The following is a 19811-nucleotide window of genomic DNA, read 5'->3' on the forward strand; positions in this document are numbered from 1 at the left end:
TAGTGTTTACACAGTTGGAACAGTCACCTTCCCTCCCCTGGTTTTAATTGCTCTGTTTATTGTGTAAATGTGGATCTTAAACACAGGATGAGAACGCTTATCGTTCAGATAAACCAATGGCTCCTCTTTACAAGCACAGTGGTTTTCAACCTTCTTTCATTTGTGGACCCCTAAAAAATTTCAAATGGAGGCACAGACCCCTTTGGAAATCTTAGTCTGCGGATCCCTAGGGGTCTGCGGACCACAGCTTGAAAACCCCTGCCCTAGCACACAGTTGGAATGTAAATAAATACTCCTAGCTGGAAGCCATTTCAAAGAGTCGATAAAGTGACATAATGGGCTAGAACAGTGTTTCTCAACCTTTTCAAAATGGCAATCCCTTATTCAAAGTCAAAAATTTTCATTGTCCCCTAACATTTACAATAAAATAAGCAGTTGCACCAATGGTAAGTCTCTAATTTGCATGTGTGTTTCAAGAGGCTGACAAGACCTGACCTTGAAAAGGGCCAGGGTGCATAGGGAGTCGGGGAGAGAGAGTTTCTTTGTTTTAGATTGTAATTTTTTCATGCATTGCGACCCCAACGATTGCCTTCTGGGGCTGGCGATGCACTGGTTTCCAAATCGGGCCTCCCCACCCCTCCCACTTAGCAACACAGGATGGGCAGTGTGGTCATGATCTCCTGACTCCACTTCACAACCCAAAGGTTGAGAATCCATGAAGTAGATAAAGGGAAAGTTCAACCTGGTGAGCATGGATGTCACACCGTACCGTGCATTACACAGGCCAGGAGATGCTAGTCACGTTACAGTCACTGTCTTAAAGAAAGTTGTGACGGCATAAGGAAAGCCACATGCTTCTGAAGTTGAAGGCACTTTGGTTTATGCTGCTAATGCACTCAGGGCTTGTTGTTTGCTTCCAGCAGGCTACACCTTGTCATCTGGTGCTACGTGCATCATTGGCAGGGTATGAAATGTATAGAGCAGTCCTCCACCTCGCAGTTTGACAACATTCGGCACATGAAAAGTGGTCACCCTGCAAAGCTAGGACCTCTGCTCAATAATCTTCTGTTCACTCACATTCAGCAGACTGGAGACACTGGAGTCCTTGTGTTTGGACACAGAGGGTACCACATATCTTTCCTGCCTAGATTAAGCCTCACCTATTTGAGTGGTTACTCAGGGCTGAACTAGCTACATCCTCTGCTGAGCTTTCTGAGCTGTGAACTTCCAGTCCCACTGACCTACACAGAGATTAAAAGGAGAGACCCTCAGCTGGTGAATACAACACTCCAGACACTGATTTTACAAAGAGGGGAAAGTCTGGTGATAACCCACATAAAGCTTGTGTTTTAAAATTAAGAAATGATATCCTAATTTTAAGGTCATTTATTTAGTACCACAGAATCCAGCAAAGGGATGAAGAGAGATCCCCCACCTAAAGCCATGAGGAAGGTCAACCTATGGAACTGACTGCCACAGGATGCCAATGAAACACTATGGCTGAATAATTTATACTTTATTTAGCTGCACAGTTCAGGGATCTCAAAGTACTTCACAAACAATACGAGAGTCAATGGCAGAGCTGGGTCTAGATACACAGGGGAGTCCTAACTCCCAGCCCCATGCTTTTCTGGACTGACCCCTCTCTTCATTTGAGGTTATACAGCATATAAGCTGTCCCCCATGTCTTTCAGGGAGACATTCTCCTTCCCACCTGCACAACACTACAGCTTTCTTTGAAGCACCAGGTATTGGTTACAGCAAAAGGCAGGACACCAGACTGAATGGCTCAATGGCTCGATCCAGCATGGCAAGCCTACTCTGCCGTCAGTGCTGGCCCGGGGCACTCCGTACATAAAGCTGTGCAGGGGCAGCCACATATCAGTGGCAGGCACCAGGGGGTTGGCTTTATCCCTCACTAAGGCAGGCAGGATTTGCTGCAAGCACACGCTAACAGCGTGGTATTGCTTACAGAGCTCTGAGGGGCGCATCGTCTTCAGTGCAGACTGGGCACCGTTCACAGAGGCATATAGCAGCACTCCACAGCAGGGGAAGTGGCTGTGCTGCAAACCAGAGACGGGAGTAGTTCTTTCAACCTGGTATTACAAAATAGGGGGCCCATCCCCTTGTGTTTAGAACTTAAGTACCGAGCAAATTAGTGCCTTTCCTGACTAGGTCTTCACCCTCACCTATTGGAGCGGAAGCTGAGAATTGTTCTAATTGTAGAGTTTTCAGACACGTGAACTTGAACTCCCACTGACCTACACAGAGATTACAAAGGTGAAACTCCACACTGAGTGGTAAATACAAAACCACAGGCTTGCTGACTCTATAGAGAAGGAGAAACTCTGGTTTAATTCCATGTAAACAATAACTATAATTATGAAACTACCTCAGTGCTAGTCTATTAATACAGTGCCCTGGAATTTGAACACAAGACCAAGACCCTTGCTCTAGCAATCTGTCCTCACTTGTATCTATGGGAGGTTAGAGAAAAGTAATTGCATCTCATGATTGCTTGCAGGGATCAGGAAGGAATTGCTTTCTCCATGTGTAGTGTTGCCCCATTGGCCAAGTGTATTAATGGATGGGTGCAGGAGGGAAGATGTTTCCTTCCCTTAAAATCAAATGTTCACAGGATTCCAGATTTGATGGACCAGCAGGATTAACCCAGCAGGGCAAATCCTACAGATGCTGGGAATATTATGTCATGCAAGGACGACACCATACCTTGAAGGCACTTATCGTTCCGCCTTCTGGCTTACAGCAGCCTTGGTGCATATGTAACTTGGTGCAAGCACCCACTGTGTTACATGGTATTACATTACATATGACGAATTCCCAATATGCAGAGCGCTTATAGCCTCTGAACAGTAAAGGGGCACATGGCAAGTTGGTCAAGTGGTCCTACTAAAAACAGGCTACTAAGTACTTCATCTACAGACAGATGAAGTCAAAATTCTGTTTAGAACTGAAGAGGTTTCAGGCAAAGCATGACCCTCGCCCTCACCTATTTGAGCAGATGACAGGAGCTGTTCTAGCCAAATCCTTTGGTGAGGTTTCAGATTTGTGAACTTGCACTCCCACTGACCTAAGCAGAAATTAAAGGAGAGAGACCCTCAGTGGTAAGTCAAGAAAAAGCCTCAGACATGCTGACTTTATTGAAAAGGAGAAGATCTGGTTTAGGATCCCTATAAAGAAGTGTGTCGGAGATGGGCAAATTATAAATTTATATTCCAGTTCTGGCCCACTGGTTTGGGCTGGGTTTGTGACATTCTGCAGTCAACGGACTATGATTAATGAGGACAGAATGTTTCTGATCATTTGTGATATGAGAAATGAGCATCAGAGCAGCTGTGTGCTTCCATGATCCAGACTGCCCCCCTCTTACAGCCCCTCCTATTCTCTACCATTCTTACCCCTTTTGCAACAAACAAAAGATTCAAGGGGGTCCTTTCATTGCTTCCTTACAGCTGTCTATGCACATTCATCTCCTAGCAGATGCACTTTTAAAATGCATTTTCTTTTGGCCTCATTTTCAGAGGTGTTAAGCACCTATAATTCTACTGGAATCCATGAGAGCTGCAAGAGCTCAACACCTCTGGAAAAAAAAAAATCAAGCAAATTCTGTCGATCCTGCTTGCTACTTGCTCATGTTCTCCTGCATGTCTTTTTTTTTTTTTTAAGTGACAATTCACCAAATCACCTACTGTAAAAGATTTCAAACGATCAAGTAAAAAACCAAAGCTGCTACACAGTTCAAGCAAGGAGCTAGAAGGCCAACAAGACTCACCACCTTACAAAGCAGAGGATGCAACACTGCCTTGGTCTTCAAACTCAACACTGCATGTTAATGGTGTTACAATGACCCCTTGCATCTGGTACTGAACCGGTCTGGCATGTGTCGACTGCTCAAAAGACATGTAGTTTGACAAGCATACCAAAAAACAAACACTCCATGAAAGCAGCAAGCCCTGTGACTGATGTGATTGAAAGCAGAGTATCCCAGCCTGCAGACAGCAGTGCCCTCCCACGCACGGTTGTGATTAACGGAGAGGTACCTGTTGGCTGGAGAGTTAAGGCCTCCGCTGCCCAATGAAGAAGTGGACAAGGTTGTTGCTATGGAATCACTGTTAGCTTCGTCTACTGGAGGAGTTCTGGGAAGGAGATCAGGGCGACCAAGATGGGAACCTGTGGGAAGAGCAGAGCAGATAGCAACATAATGAATAGCATCCCCTGGCATCAGCAGCAATAACTAATCATTTGCCAAGATCTTCTGTAGCCAATGCTGCTTCATGTTACAGAAAGTCATCATGCAGGAAACTACACAACAGAATGGTCCAGTCCAGCACATTTGGTATCCATTCTCAGCGAATCCAGCTCTTTGTGATACAGTCTCTGTACTAACATTTCCACTAACATGCTGGCAGGGCATGATCCATAGGGAAGGAGATCAAAGCTCAGGACATCACTTAGGCCAATTACATAGGACTTACCATACTGGATCGGACCAGAGGTCCAATCAGTCCAGTATCCTGTCTTTATACAGACCAGTACTAGATGCTTCAGAGGATGGGGTAACAACGCTGCTGACATGGGATAATCCACCCAGACCACATTAGGTCTCCTCCTGACCTCTAAGATAGTCTTAAACCCTGAAGGCTGAGGTTTAAAATCCCTTCCAGAATTTGTTACGATAAGAATATCCAGTTGTAATTCATATAGATGTCCAATCTCTTTTTGCTTCTTGCTAAATTAGTTCTTGATCTCATTCACTTCCTGTAGCAGTGAGTGCTACGGGCTAAGTATATATTATGTGGAAAAAAAGTCTCTTTACTGTTCCACCATTAATGCACCACAATGTTGGCAGGTCCCCAGTGGGCTGTGAGAGACATTTCATGAAAGTCTGACAACTCCTCTAGGCCTGCTGAAGACCCCTCAGAATGCCACACCCCTTGAACTACGCAATATATTAATGGCTGCATCTGAGTCCTGGTAGCTGCGATTAGATCTGTGATCCCAGGATAGTGCTCTAGCAAGCTTGCAGACTCGGACAGCGTGTATTGAATGTCCCCACAGTCTCACCAGTGGAGGTCTTGGATCACAAAAATCTGGGCTGAACCACGCTTCCTTTGCTGTTCTTTTTTTAAAAGGAAAGCAATTCCTGTCATCTGGGTTTTCTAGTATAGGCACCAACCTTGCTCCACATCTGCTTCTGCTGTTACTTGCGCTTTAGTTTCACACGACGAATGGTAAGGGGCTCCGCCTTGACCCGTCCTCCGAGGAATGGTTGTGCCAGACCGGCTCTTTTTAGAAGGAGAAAGTTTTACTTAAAGACAAAAGCAAAGAAAGATCTTACTTAATATCACATTTTCCAGAAACAAAACAAAATCTTACATAGCAACATCCATAACCTTCCCCATTATTTAATGAGAAAGTGTTGCACTCTGAAGAAAGCTGATGGATGAAAGACCCTGCCCTAGGAGTTGTCAGTTACATTCTGCGGGGCAGGAAGATATACCAGTAACCCTGACACAGCACAAGTTTCCTACTGAGCAGACGCACCTCCATTCATTCTCTCCCTGACTATGGCAGCCTCCCAGGAACCTGTGAAGAGATACTCACATGGTATTTTCTTGAATGCAATGTTGCACATGAATCGTTGAAACCTTTCTGCATAGAAGCTGGGCCTATGCACAGACACAGTGTCCTAAAAACATCCAAGGGACAAAAGTTACACATGTAACTATAGTTCTAAGACAACATGGATTTCTTTTAGAGTAGGTTTACATTTGGAACAAGTATGGTCACGCTATATTAAAAGCATTTTTATAAATGGTGAATAAACAATAAAGTGATTAATAGCTACTGAAAGCATGAGTCGTATGCGTTATAAAGACATCAGTAGAAGTTGTTATAGATGGTTGTAAGCAAGCTACTAACTTGGACTAAATTTATTGCATTTATTAACATCTATCAATAATTTGTTGATCTTTATAAATGTACCTTTACTATAAGGTCTGACCATAGATTCTACTTTAAAATACATATTTCTACACACACAACTATCTGTTTGATGGGACACCTGGTTTGAAAATACTGCTATCAGGCAATTTAAGAGTCCCAGGATAAAATTCTTGCTACATACCCCATCGTGCACCAATGCTTTCCATGAGTGCTCCAATTTCTTAACGAATCTGAGAAGTGAGATTTGAAAGCAGTGAACAGACCATAGTAATTTTCACATTTAGGTTTTGCAATCACTATTAGTAAGTTACGTTCATTGCTGAAGTTTGGCTTCTTAACATTGACAGATATAACAGAAATGCACCTTTTTCCTAAAGCCAAAGTAATTTACAGACCTAGTTAAAAGAATCTAAAAACATTCAGTAGCAGTTTTATTCTTTTAGGGGGCGATTTTAGGAGGCACTGATGGCAGTGAGAGAACGCCCATTGACTTCTAATGATAAATGTAAAAAAGATCTCAAACTGAAAAAAAAAAAAATTAGCTAGAATTTCAAGCTAGCTGGAACTAGGGGTGTGGTAGCACCCCTGGGCTTGAGGTGGTTTCCATCATACACAGGGTTTACAGTTTGGTTCAATGGCTCTTAGCACCCTCACTGTACAAATTGTTCCAGCACCCCTGGCTATGCACCAACTCGACACCAACACTACAAACATCTAAGCAAAGTCATAAAACTATTTTTCATTCCAGACACTATGGCAATTTTAACCTACCACCTATTTTTCTCAGCCACTTCCTGCACACTCCCCTCAGCATAATCACCAAGTCTAAGAAAAACCTGCCCTGTAAGAGCAAGCCTGTACTCTGACACTGAATAAACGAGGGATACAAGGTCCAGAGGAGCATGCGGGGATTTCAGCTTATGAAAAACATCAAGGAAATGGGGCAAGAAAACTACAAACTGTTTGTAGTCTTCAGTAAACAAGCCAGAGAGTCTCAGACTGTTGCAACCAAACAGGGCCAATTTTATTACTGGAGGTTTATTTTATCCACTATTGTCAACATATAGGTGTCACATAAAGGCTCTTACCTGTAGGACTGTAGCACATCAATAATACCAATATATAAAAGCAGCCTTTCCCCCTTTGAATTTCGGGCTGGAATACCTCCCATTCTAGAAAACAAAAACAGGAAGCATGAGATTTGCAGGCTTTACCCTGATCAAAGCAGTTTTCACTCTACACAACTAAGCCTTACATGGGTTAAATGTTAAGCGGATTAACGAGTGGCAACATGCACCTACTGCTGAGCTGACAAACTCTAGTGAAGACAAATCAGAGCCAAATGCTAAGTCAGTAAGTTACCAAAACATAACAGGAGTTTATCCCTGTTTTCTGTACATTGTCTATTTTACTGAAACTGTGGGCTGGTTAATTGATAACTGTCCACTTTGAGAAGAATCCAAGAAACCTGGAGTATCTGGTGCTGGTCACTCAGAGACAGGAGCTCAGGTCTGATCCGCTACAGCAATTCCTACGATCCCCGGAGGCGATACTTAATATTTAGCTGTTTGAGTACAGCTTCCAGGTGTGGTACAGAGACATTAATCCTCACACATCCCAGTGAGGCAGGCAAGCAGAGGCACAAAGGACTTAAGTGACGTGCTCACGATAAGGAACTGAAACCAGAACTCAGGACTCCTGAATCCCAAGCCTCAGGCTCAGCCCTACATCACTGGTACCTAAAATCACACCTTCCTTATCAATCCTTGAATTTTACCCCATCTGCTCTAAGTATGAATTGGCCATGTTAATTTGAACGATCAACCCAGACATACTGGTCGTCAGTCTCTATGGTGCCGCCTCGCCGGGCTTCTCCTCGGATAGACTCCATAGCCGTGGAGTAGAGAGCTTTCTGGGTAGCTGGCCTTCGCGTGTCCGACTGGGCCGTCCCATCCATTATCGCACGCTCTCTCTGTGCCTGATCAATGTTATGGACGGCCACAAGCAAACTATAATCCATGATTTTAAAACTCTGCAGAACCTGGACGGAAACAAAGTCAATATGGCATCATTTACGTTTTGCAAGCTACATGAATGGTTAAACTATTCCAGTTTTATGCATGCACTGAGTATTTTTGCTTAGTGTTCTGAAAATACCAAGGGGATGGCCTCTATATAAACACTCAGTGATCTTCACCCACAGATATCAATGAGCAGCTTTACAAAGGAAGGTAAAATATCAGTATCTTTCTTCTACAGACAGGGCAACTGGAAAAATGATTTGTGCAGGGCTGCACACCAGATCACTTGCAGGCACAGAACTCAGGTCCTCTGACTCTCCGTCCGGTGTCCTATCTGCTGGACCACACAGCTGCTCTAAAACTAGGACTCCTCCTACTGTAAAAGTAGTAAGACATTATTGGGTAGCAGGGCATAAATTGGACTGCTCAGGGGACGGGGAAGGGGAGACTGCACTGTACCACTCTAGATTACTGATTTGAATTTTACCCAACTTAGAAACATCTGAACATGCAAAAGAAGTTTGTGGTCTGTCCCGTTCCCAGTGGACATCATCACACAAATGCCAACCAATTAGCCCTCTAGCTGGCAGTCATGGCAGAGGTGCCAAAGATTGAATGTATCACGGTAGCCGAGTTCCCTGGGTCAGAATTGAGTTGTACAGGGAGGGCAGTGTTTTGAGGGGGTAACTGCACTGCAGCTGCCTGGGCAGTGCCTTTCTGGGGGACAGAGGACTCAATTCTAGCATCTTTCACTTAAAAACTGCACTGCAGAATTATCCAGACTGTAGACACAAAAAGAAAAAAAACAAAACAAACAAAAAACAGGGCAAATGCCAGGCCTAAGAAGCTTTAGAGTGACCTTGGGGTACACACATTTCAAAAGGCATGAAGTAATCCACAGAAAAGGGGGGAAAAAAATCGGTCTCAATTCAGCTCATCTCACCCTTCACTCACCAAACAATCTCTCTGCAGCGTTTTGCACAAGGCATTGTACATATCAGAGTCTAGGAACAGGCCATCGGGGATGTCCTGCATAAAATCCAGGTCTTTGTATGTCGGGAAGACCTTTTCCCGCTCCTTCTGGGATGCTCGACGCTTATAGGTGGAGCCTTTCAAGTCATACTTCAGGTGCATTTTCACAGAGCGGGGCAGCAAGTTGTTCATCACTACGATGCGGATGTTCTTCCCTCCGGCCTGCACGCAGTACAGACCATAGAACTTAGGCAGCAGCGTCCGAGGATTCTGATTCAAGTTCTAAATGTCCAAAGACAGAAGACATAACTTCAGAGTCCAGGTGACTCCCTACATTCAGAGCAGCTAGCTATTTGCTCTTAACCAGTGTATCTGAATCAAAGCAACCTTGTCTGGGATCCAAAGTGATTATCAGCAAAGCAACGAATCAGGGATGGGTGAACTTGGGGCATAGATTGGTAACGCTAGGGTAAGAAATGTTTCCTCTGCAAAACTGAACTCATCAGATGCAGCTTTTGCACAAAGAAGGAATTTGCACCTTCATCCACACAATTATCTGCCAAAGGCGATCTGTGGCAGCCAGCAGGGCAAAGGAGGATTTTTGTGCTTAGTCTTTTAGTTTGCCACTCCCTCCTCAAGCTAGGCTCTTGCCAGATCTAATGCTAAGCAGGATAAGGCTGGGTGCATACTGGAATAAGAGATCCCTATAACTCTCGTAGTTGCAGAAACTAGCATTGGTCCAGTTTCCCGGCCTAGTAATATGGGCAAGGTGCTGGTGGTGCTATGGGTAGGTAAGAAGAGGTCTTAACCAATGCATGTATTAAGAATCCCATGGCACTTTTCTAAGCCAGGGACATGAACTCCATTAACCTGTCCAAATTGCCACTCAGGGAGGCAGTTAATAAAGCACTCTGGGACCATCTGCCATCTCTAGTGGGATTATGTATATATCGTATGTTGGGGTTGGATCTGATTTTGTTCTAGGACTAGCAGGGCCCATTTATCTATATATGATCACATTTTTAGTCTCTTTAGACAGACACTCAGAGGCCCTGGAATATGGGCATGTTAAATTTAAATAAAGTAGCGCTGGTTGGGCAGCACTGATGGAACAAAGAGAATGGCCCAGAAGGGGGGAAAGGAAATAAGGAACTTTGCTAGTCTTTGCATATCATGGGTATGAGCTTCTTGCACAAAACCTGACTGAGCAGACACACACATTCAACCACATAGAATCTAGCAGTGCAAGCCTGAATGCTAGGCAGGTCCCTTTCAGGGAGACGGGCACTCTTCAAAACAACCCAAATGAGAAGGTCTGGTGCAAACCTTCCTGTGCTGGCCCAAAGAGCTCCAGCAGCCTCTATTAGTCACATGCAGGAGGGTGTATCAGTATTAGCCAGCAGAGGCAAAATGGAGTTGACCAACCCAAAGGGCTCAGGTCCAGATTTTCAGAAGTCCTGAGCATCTACCCCTGCAGCAAATGGGAGTGGAGTGTGCTCAGCATCTCTGAAAATACGGCCTTGAAACCAGATGTAAATCCGCCGCCCTGCATGTGACCTGCCAGTTACAACGATATTCTCAAGTTTATGCTGTCAGAGAAACATCATTACGACCCACGCAGAAAGGTCACCCAAGCAACTTACCATGTAGTAACCCGGCAGCAGCTTTTGCAAGAACTCTGCTTCTTTGTGCTGAACTGTTTTAATGATAAACTCGTCATCACTGGATACATAGAAGAGGGAACCACTGGCCCCGGAGTTGGAGAGCTCAATGAGTGGCTCACTGCAGAGCGAGTACTGAAGGGGGGTGGGGTGGGTTTGAATTAAAAAGCAAAAGCATAAGATAAACAAGTAACAAAGCACAGGCATCTTTATCGAAGCTTTAGCTAAAGGGTCAACTTGAGTGTCTGAGTACGTGTGTTCTAACCCACGAAAGCTTATGCCCAAATACATTTGTTAGTCGCTAACGTGCCACAAGGATTCCTCGTTAAAAAAAAAAAAAAAAAAAAAAAAATTTAGAGATGGCGTCGTTACACATCCACACAGGCGCCTTTGCAAAGCACTTTGAGCAACCCCAGTGAACAGCAGCATCATATTTTGCCCACAAACAGATAAATATACAATTCAGTATATAGACTGGTTAGTAGTTCATTAAGTTAGATAAACTAGAGATGTTTTATGAGAATAGCAAGTCATGGCACAGCTTTTAGAGTTGGGGAAGCATCCAGCATGACTGTCTCTGGAATCCGTGGCCCTCAGGTTAGTGCTTTCTCATGTCCATAACTTTGTGCTAGAACATGTCTTGTTTGGAGAGATTACAGGTAGGCATGGAGATGTAGTTATAAGCCTGTGATGTCTCAGCAGCTCTGCTCCCTCCCTCCCTTTGGGTTTCTCGCAATTAGTAGTAATTTGTATTAGCATAGCACCTAGGAGCTCTAGTCAAAGACGAGGACCCCGCTGGGCTACTGCAGTCGCTTGCTACGTAAAGGAATGGTTTGGTTCCTTCCTGAAACTACTGGCCCATTGACCGGCTACGGGGCAACATATTCTGGCCAACCAAGGGGCCCTACAAGCAAGGATCACACCTCATTTGAATAAAACAGAGGTAAGAACTGCTGCATCCTGCTCGAATACGGTGGCACAATTGCAGAGATTGCCTGGCCCAGTGTGCACAACTCCATTTTGATTCTAGTAGCCCGCTCTCCACAGCAAAGATGGGATCTGCACAATAGAATTCTGTGGGCTGTATTTGGCCCTGTGAATTCTGGGGGCTGCAGGTGCCACTTTGGCCACCCCGGGTTAAAGCAGTGGTTTCAAGGGAGCCTACAGTGGGTCCAGGCTAGGAGAGTCTCATGTGAGGGTGCCGGAGAAGCACAATCAGGATGGAATTGGTACAGGACCCAGTATGGACATTCAGAATACGCTGCTGCGAATCTGACAGTCAGACCAGGCAAGTCTCATTTGCTCCACTCCAGAACATAAGGCAATAATCATCAGAAGGGTCAAGAGATCCCAACAAGGATAAAAACTGATCTGCCCACATTGGGGATCAGGCTGATGGCTGTAAGTGCAGTCCTGGCCAAGGGCCTTTTCTTGGTAAACTTTAATTAAATAAAGGCAAACCCCAAGAAAGCGGGCAAAGCTGAGACAACATCCATTGGTGTGTGCACAGTGTTAGGAGTGGGACCGGACAGAGGCCATTTATACTGGGGAAGAAGGGAAAAATACTAGTTATCAAGTATGACAAATAAAACTGGCTTCCCCAGTGACTTACCAGATAGTCATCTGGCCGTATTCCAAACAGTTCACGGAAGTAGCGAAATGCTACAGGAGCATACGTTTTAAACCGGAAGTCATTGTAGTGATGAGCCGGGGTCAGGTTACTCCCTTCACTGTGGGGGAAGGGAACAGATGGTTAGAAATACACACAGTACTTTTAAAGGCCTCTTTTAAAATAAAGAAGGACCACGCCAAGACAATGTTCTACAACCCCCAAAAACAGAACACATGGCAAGTTTAACACCTTAAATCAGCGATTCTCAACCTATTTACCATTGTGGGCTGCATCCAATACTACCTGTATGGCCCTGAGGATGTCACATGGGCTGCAGCTCTGTGCTGATTGGGCTGCAAGCGGTGGGCTGCAGGTTGAGAACCACGGCCTTAAATTCTCTTTCATTAACCCTCGCATGCCTCAGAGCTCCAGCAGGTATTTTTCTATCATATATAATGCAAGAACAATCATTGTTGAACGCTTGCTCTAATGGAAAGGTTGAGTAATACCTAAAATTAAGGGCTGAGTTGCATTCTGTTGTGTGGTTGCCATATCAACAAGTGCAGAACTAGCCACTATACTATTGTGTGCTTTAGAGACGCCTGTACATGTCTTAGGGAGCTGATTTTCAATCAGTGTTGCTTTCTTCTCTTAACTCCCAAACCTACAAGTAAAGTAACAGTACTAGCTCATCATAACCCACAGGAAGACCCATCTCAGAGTGGATAACCCTAAGTAAAAGCATTTCACAGAGCAGCAAGCAAGCTCTCACCTTGGGAAGAAAATACTTTCTACTACATAGAAGTCTTGCATGAGAACATCTCGCTCCGGTTTGGTGCTCAAGCTTCCTACTGTGTGGGTGATGCCCAGTTGAATGGCACCTTTCAAGGCCGATGAGGTAGTCTGGAGGGGAAAAGGAAACAGGAAGTCAAACAGAACGGGTTAAATGGATGACCGTCTTAGAACAAAAAATCTGCTCCAATTTAAACTAACATCCTTCCAGCAAGCACTAGATGGTATTTCGTACCCATAAATCCCAGTTTCCTTTCTTTGCTTTTCTCTAGCTGGCTAACTTAGTCTTTGGCTGCTTTCTTTCATGTCAATCTGCTTGATGGGAAACATACAACTTATCACTGTACAGCAAGATCATCACATGAAAGAGATCCTGTTTCCAGAATATTTAAGCTGCTGCCAAACTAAGGTGACAAGGGCCCCATGTTCCACTCATCTGAGGCGCAGAGTGTATAAGACTAGCTTCTGCCATATATTAGGGATGGGGATACCTCGACGTCCCTGACAGAGCCCTAACAATCCTTCCATCTCATTTTATCCCCATTCTGCAGCATTGTTACCCCAGAGGACTAAGTTAGCCAGCTAGAGAAAAGCAAAGAAAGGATTTTACCTCCTTCCAAGGTGTTCATTTCCACTCCTTACAATGACCGGAGTGGTGGCTATTGAACAGCAAAGTTCAATCTAGGAAGTGGACGAGCATGGTATCTCGATCTCCCGAAACCTAGGTTTGCATGATCGGGTGGCCTCGGCATAGACTCTGGTCTTCCTCAAGGCAATGTAGAGTCCAAGCATGGAGCTAGCCCTCAAAATAAGCTAACCCCACAGAATGCACACTTGTGGGTTTCAACCCTGTATTCTCACCGTCTCATCCTACTCCTTTGCTAGGCTTGTAAGCAATAATAAGAGGCTTAGCAGAATTCACTGATTTTTTTTTATTTTTTTTTAAACAATGTTGTCTGTAATAACAATGTTTATTTTTAAGCATTTAAGATTTGTATCTATTTCAATTTTCACCGTTGTGCAAAATGATAGCTTTTAAGCACTTCTTCCTATTTTTATCCATTTAAATGTTCACAGTTGTGCTAAATTATTTCGGGGGAAGTCAGACAATTCTTTAACGACAGTAGATGTTGCGGTTCAAAAAGTTAAAGCTTTGCCAGTGTCAAAACACAAACCGTCAACACAGAGAAAGCAAATATCCTTAAAATCAAACTCTAATAAGTTCTCAAGCAGCATTTTCCTTTGCCTAGCTGGACTTTTGACCAGTGATGGAAATGTGTGTGTCAGTTTGTGTGTGCACAGTGAAACTGAGGTTTACCAATAAAAATTGGATCCTTCCAAGCCTAACTAACAGCTGGTCATTATAATTTTAAAAACAAACCATAGCTTTGCTGCTGTGGCCTCTGCATAAATTGTCCAAGAACAATGCAGTATTATATTCCTGTGGCAGCTATTTACAAACATCAAGAATCTGCTAGTCTGCTCATGTCTACAGAACACTGTGATTTTGTCTTAGGCCATTAACACTTGCTGAGATCCAGCTTGTTCTAGGTGGTCATGAATCTTCCAGGATGATGCAGATAAGATCTGTTTGACAACTACTGAAGTTACATGGTCTGTGTCAATTCCCTGCTTATAAGACAAACCTACTGCAAAGGTTGTTAAAACTACAGCGGAACAGGTACAAGTTGTTTACATACAAGGCAACTGAACTGAAAACAAAATCCTGAGCAGGTGACTCAGTAGGTGGTGTTCTTCTGACAGTCAGTATTGAACCAATACCCCAGCAAGGTGCCAAGGGACACCGTGCATCTAATAAGACATCCTGATGACTTGGTTGTGAAAGACAGAATTTAACCTTGATGACTAGGCCAGATTCCAATTTACGCAAGTACGTTTTGGCTTCCCTAGATTTCCCCTCCATTGCTGCTAAAACGAATGCTCTGGCTCTTCCATCTGAGTATCTACAAAATCTTTCAAAGATGACTAAACAGTCTCCATTTATTATCAGTCATGTTTATTACAGTAGCACCTATGGGCCAACCAAGAATGAGGGCCCCATTGTGCTAGGCGCTGTACAAACTCAGAAATAAAGAGCTTATTATCTAAATAGACAAGACAGATGCAAGATGGGAGAAGTAGAACACACAAGCAGAGTGGATAGTGTGATGGCAGCAAACAGGTTAGTTCCATTATTATTATTTTTGGGGGTGGGTTTAGTTAGGAGAGGATCAGTTAATGAAAAGAAAAGGGAAGGGGGTGAGCAGCACAGAGCAGAAGAAGGTAAATGGAGATGGAGTAAGAGACCTGTCCAAGGTCACACAGTAAGTGACAGAACTGAGAACAGAACTCAGGTTTTTCTTGATTCCATCAGGTTTTAGACCACTTCATTGCATCCCTTCACTCTCCTTACTAACCAGATCCTAGGATGTGACCATGTGAGATTTATCACACAGTTTGTCTAGGAGGTTGGAACAGAGTTCTCCTAAATACTTTTCCTTCTTGCCTTTTAAAATTAATATAGGTGAAAAATCCATGCAAGCTCAGCATACTGTTCATACCTAAAAGGTAGTTTCACTTTAAAGATAAAGAAATTGAACACCAGCTTGGCATTGCTGCATTATCTGTGGGTGCAAAGAGCTACAATGAGGTTGCCATTAAGCTGTGTGCATTTTTTTTCCTCATCATAAACTGAGCAGTCAGCTGCCTGTTTACAATTGTTTTAACAAAGGGCAGAGAATAAATTAATCAACATAGTGCCTCAAGGAAAGGAGGGAGACACATAACCACAACAACAACAACTTAAGTAAGGAGAGCCTGTTAGTCATTTCCAGGTAACCCCATTAGGAGCCCCCCGTTACTAGTTTCTGGGGCCCCTGCAAACATATTTAAGTGTCTCATCTAATTCCACTTTGGTTGCTGCCTTCTCCCAGCCAGTTCTGCTACCTCCTTCTCCTCCTCCACTCAGCATGCTGGGATACTGGAGATCTGAACTGAGAACCCCAAGCTTAAACATAGTCAAATATAGTAAAATTAGAGAGACTAGATTCAACAGAAGTGCTGTTTAAGTTCTCTCCCACACACTCAGTTCCCTTTTTTTCCAGGTAATCTCTAGAAGTGAACCCCATCACCAAACAGTACGTGGATATTAAAGCATGGCTGGATTAAAGATTTCAAACGAGAAGCTTCCACTTACATGAAGCGAGAGCTGCTGAAAAGCCTCGATCATGCCATTATCCATTTAATCCAGACACGGGAAACCACTCTTGTTGTAAAGCAAGTTGGCACATACTGATGAAGTCCAACGAAAGTTAGTAGCAGTGTCCAAAAATCCCCACATCCATAGGCTGGTTTAAGAAACCAACACACACAATCTGCCTTTTGTAAAGCAAATTCCAGCAAAATCACAATCTGTAGCTGCTATCGTGTCCAGACAGCAGCAAGCGCACTCAGTAAATGAGAAGGGTCCTAGAAAGTGTTGCTAATGAGGGAAGGTTTAAAAAATAATCCTGTCTTTAGGAGGCAATGGCAGAGAAGCTACTCCCAGAGCATAAATTCAGCCCTTCAGCCTCTGCAGCCTGCCAGTCTTTGCTCCCACCGAGATCTTCTTTAATGTTTGTCACGCAAGTTACCCAACCTTTTATGCTAAATAGAATGAGTCAGAAACCTTGATGCTCTGGGCAGCATTAATGTAGTGAATAGGAGAATGAAAACAATCAGATTAATTAGCTGAGATGCGCCTACCTTTTTATATGTCGTCTCACCAGTGGAATCTACTCCTCTATGACCTTTTTTTATTGTCTGTGAGCCAGGCTGTCCAGAAGAACCAGACATCTAGGAGTATGGGTGAAGACAAGAACCAAGAAGTTTTAAAAAACAAATATCCTAGGTGTATCTCTCCACCCAGAATCAAGAGGCATAACTACAGAGGGTTACAGGGGATCTCTCAGGGGTAAGCCTATGGAGTTGTATAATACATTTCTTTTCAACTTCCACCTTTAATACAAAGATGCAGCTTGCAGAAAACTACAGGTCCCAGCATGCAATGCTTGGATCAAGATGGAGCACCACTTCATGGGCTGCTGCTGAATATTAATGTGGAGGGGGACATTATATGGCCTAACTTCATCTTCAAAATAGAGTGACATTAAAGAACCTTGGAGAGATACTAGTTTCCTGGGAGTTTCCTGTGTGATGCAGACCTGGAAGCTAAATAAAGGGGTAGAGGGGACTGTCTTCACAAAATGCAAGCTAGAGGAGGAATTCTGGTTCTGTACAAGGAGGGAGTTTTCAGGTTGCTCTTAGAAGCCTTAATTTCCAGCAGACTAGTCCTAAATGACCTTAGGCTGCAATCAGTGTGCGCCTTCCTTTACTGGTACGACTCATGCCCATGAAGGGTATGGCTATACTGCAATCACACATGACTGCAGCTTGAGCAGACATACTCTAGCTGGCATAGGTACTGGGCTTGTACATCTCATGCTCACGTGCGGACTGCCACAACTTCACTGCTCCAGTATCCGAGCCAGCTAGATCAAAGCTAGTATGTGTGCTCAGGCTGCAGTTACACCCCGTGATTGCAGTACAGACATACACTTCGAAGACCTGAGGCCTTTGAGGAAGTGAGCTAGGTTGGTGGTACAAGTTAATCTAGTTTCTCAGGCAGAGGTGGCAATTTTAGCTGCATCTTGTCTACTACTCTATGACCCCTTGGAAACTTGCCTGAGCCATTGTCTTCTGTGTAAATGGCCATTCTGTTCCTCTATAAACTGTGTTCCTTGGTCAAAATGAGTTGAACTCAGGCTCTGTGGCTTAACATTTATATATATAGTGTTTTGGTGGAATGGAATCACTTGAAATTCCATGGCAATTAGGATATAAAAATGGACCCAATTCTCTTACAAGGACAAAGGCCCACTGATTTCACAAGTGAATACACCAGTTCATTGCAGCCTTATAATTGCTTGTTCAGCTTTGTCCCCCGCTTTCCCTTTCAGATTCAAGCCATATACAGAGCTCAAAATGCCTCGTTAAATAGAAAGCACCAGTTTATGACAGTGCCCAGGGAACAAAGCACACCATTTTCTCAAGAAGTACCTTACCTCTGAAGTGAATGATTTTTTGAAGGTTGCTGATCCTGTCAAGATAGAAATTTAAGAGACATTTAGCAAAGAAACAGGTTATTATATATTGTGGAAAAAGCCTGACATACTGCCGTGATTTAAATGTTTTAATGCATCTGAAAAAGCACTGACTCATGTTGAATATTTTTTCTCAACTTCTCTTGCTCACAGCACAGGGAAATTTTTTTCAGGCCATAAGGAAATATCATTCTGCTTACCACACAGCCATCGCAACTTAACTTTGTTTATCTCCCATAGTGTAACTATTTGCTAGTCTGATCTCTCCTGCTCAGCCAGATTCCAATAATTTTTTAGCTATGTATAGAAACTCAGGGTCAAATTCAGACATTGTGTAAGCTGATGCAACTTTATCAAATTCAACTGAGTTACACCAAGACTTAATATGGCTCTAACCAACCATTAATTAAAATCACTACATCAAAGACCCAATTTTCATAGTTCAAGCTTTGGGATGCTGCAGTGTCAGCACTTCCATTATAAATTTATTTTCAGGAGTTTTTACAATCACAACATAAATCCTTTGAGTCGAATGTTAAGATTCAGACGATACTAGGGCTAAATGACAGTGAGGTGATTTACTACTTTTTCCACCTTTTGAGGCCAGGATTCCAGTCCTGTTTCTTGGATACGGGAACAGAAACGGACTATGATCCTGCTCTTTTGTGGATGTTTGTCTAAGCCACAAAACTACCACATGGATTGGCAATAATACTCAGAAACAGCCCAGAACTGTAAAAGTGGAGATGCTGCCCCCACATAAAATGAAGTCATGGGAAAACTTGCATTTCTTCCTTTTCCTCTACCTGGGACAAAAAAAAAAAAAAAAACCCAAAAAACTGCAGCACATCCTCCACAGGTGAGAGTCACAAATACAGTCTGATTAAGCTTATTTCTCAACCATGGCAACCTCAGTCATTCAAAACAGGGGCAAAGAAAAATTAAGAAGTGTTATGGTGGTAAGAAAACTGCATTTCAGCAAAGCATACAAAGGCACTTAACAGTCAAACTGACCAATCTTCCGATCCATTTATCAAACAATCAAAGCTCCCATTTCAAGATAGACGAAACAGTGAGCAAATATAATTCTGTGCCAAAAGCTTTTTACTAACCAAAGTGAGAGTATAGCGACCGGCTTTTTTCACCCCTTCTGTTCTTCCCTTAAGGCAAGAAAGGTGTCATGACAGGTTTAATTTTTATGTATAAAGTTCCACACATTCAGGAGCTATTCCCTCCCCCTCCCAGTACATTCTGTGCTCTTCATAAAAAATGAGTAACGCACCGCTGTATTCATGTGCACTGACTTGCAAGTAGCTGTGCTACGCAAGGCCATAGATCAGTGGTGTACAATCTGTGGTCCGCGGACTCCTGGCAGTCCGCAGACTACGTCTAAGATTTCCAAAGGGGTCTGCACCTCCACTCAAAAAAAATTTAGGGGTCCGCAAATAAGGTTGAAAACCATTGCCATAGACCAAAGGCAGTCAGCTAGCAGGGCAGCCAATTCTGCACATCAGTTGGAGCCATTTGTCCTGGGACATAGGTCCAAGGGCTCAAGCTTTTGCTGCCACTTGGCCAGCTGAACCGCTGTGGAGTCAAGGAGGCTCTCAGAGTTTCCATGGGCTCGAAGCCCGAGGAGCCCACTAGG

The 19811-nt window shown here is 43.7% G+C and overlaps 1 protein-coding gene across 5 annotated transcripts in view; it reads right to left on the reverse strand.

Annotated features, from left to right (window-relative positions):
- Positions 1 to 19811, reverse strand: part of LOC102940695 (26S proteasome non-ATPase regulatory subunit 4) — a 74279-nt gene that overhangs the window by 39003 nt on the left and 15465 nt on the right. For 4 of the 5 annotated variants that reach the window (XM_043535543.1, XM_043535542.1, XM_037882675.2 and 1 more), the window contains exons 2-13: positions 18128 to 18162; positions 16770 to 16859; positions 13006 to 13136; positions 12234 to 12351; positions 10604 to 10756; positions 8943 to 9242; positions 7803 to 8008; positions 7056 to 7139; positions 6149 to 6197; positions 5626 to 5710; positions 5198 to 5329; positions 4062 to 4191 (exon numbers count right to left, since the gene is read on the reverse strand). In XM_043535543.1, coding sequence (XP_043391478.1) covers positions 4062 to 4191; positions 5198 to 5329; positions 5626 to 5710; positions 6149 to 6197; positions 7056 to 7139; positions 7803 to 8008; positions 8943 to 9242; positions 10604 to 10756; positions 12234 to 12351; positions 13006 to 13136; positions 16770 to 16859; positions 18128 to 18162 — 1513 coding nt within the window. Of the gene's footprint in view, positions 1 to 3010; positions 3092 to 4061; positions 4192 to 5197; positions 5330 to 5625; positions 5711 to 6148; positions 6198 to 7055; positions 7140 to 7802; positions 8009 to 8942; positions 9243 to 10603; positions 10757 to 12233; positions 12352 to 13005; positions 13137 to 16769; positions 16860 to 18127; positions 18163 to 19811 lie in introns of all 5 variants that reach the window. The other variant, XM_037882672.2, reaches the window with a different exon arrangement.

The sequence above is a fragment of the Chelonia mydas genome, chromosome 24 (genome assembly GCF_015237465.2).
Source record: "Chelonia mydas isolate rCheMyd1 chromosome 24, rCheMyd1.pri.v2, whole genome shotgun sequence".
Classification (NCBI taxonomy): Eukaryota; Metazoa; Chordata; order Testudines; family Cheloniidae; genus Chelonia; species Chelonia mydas.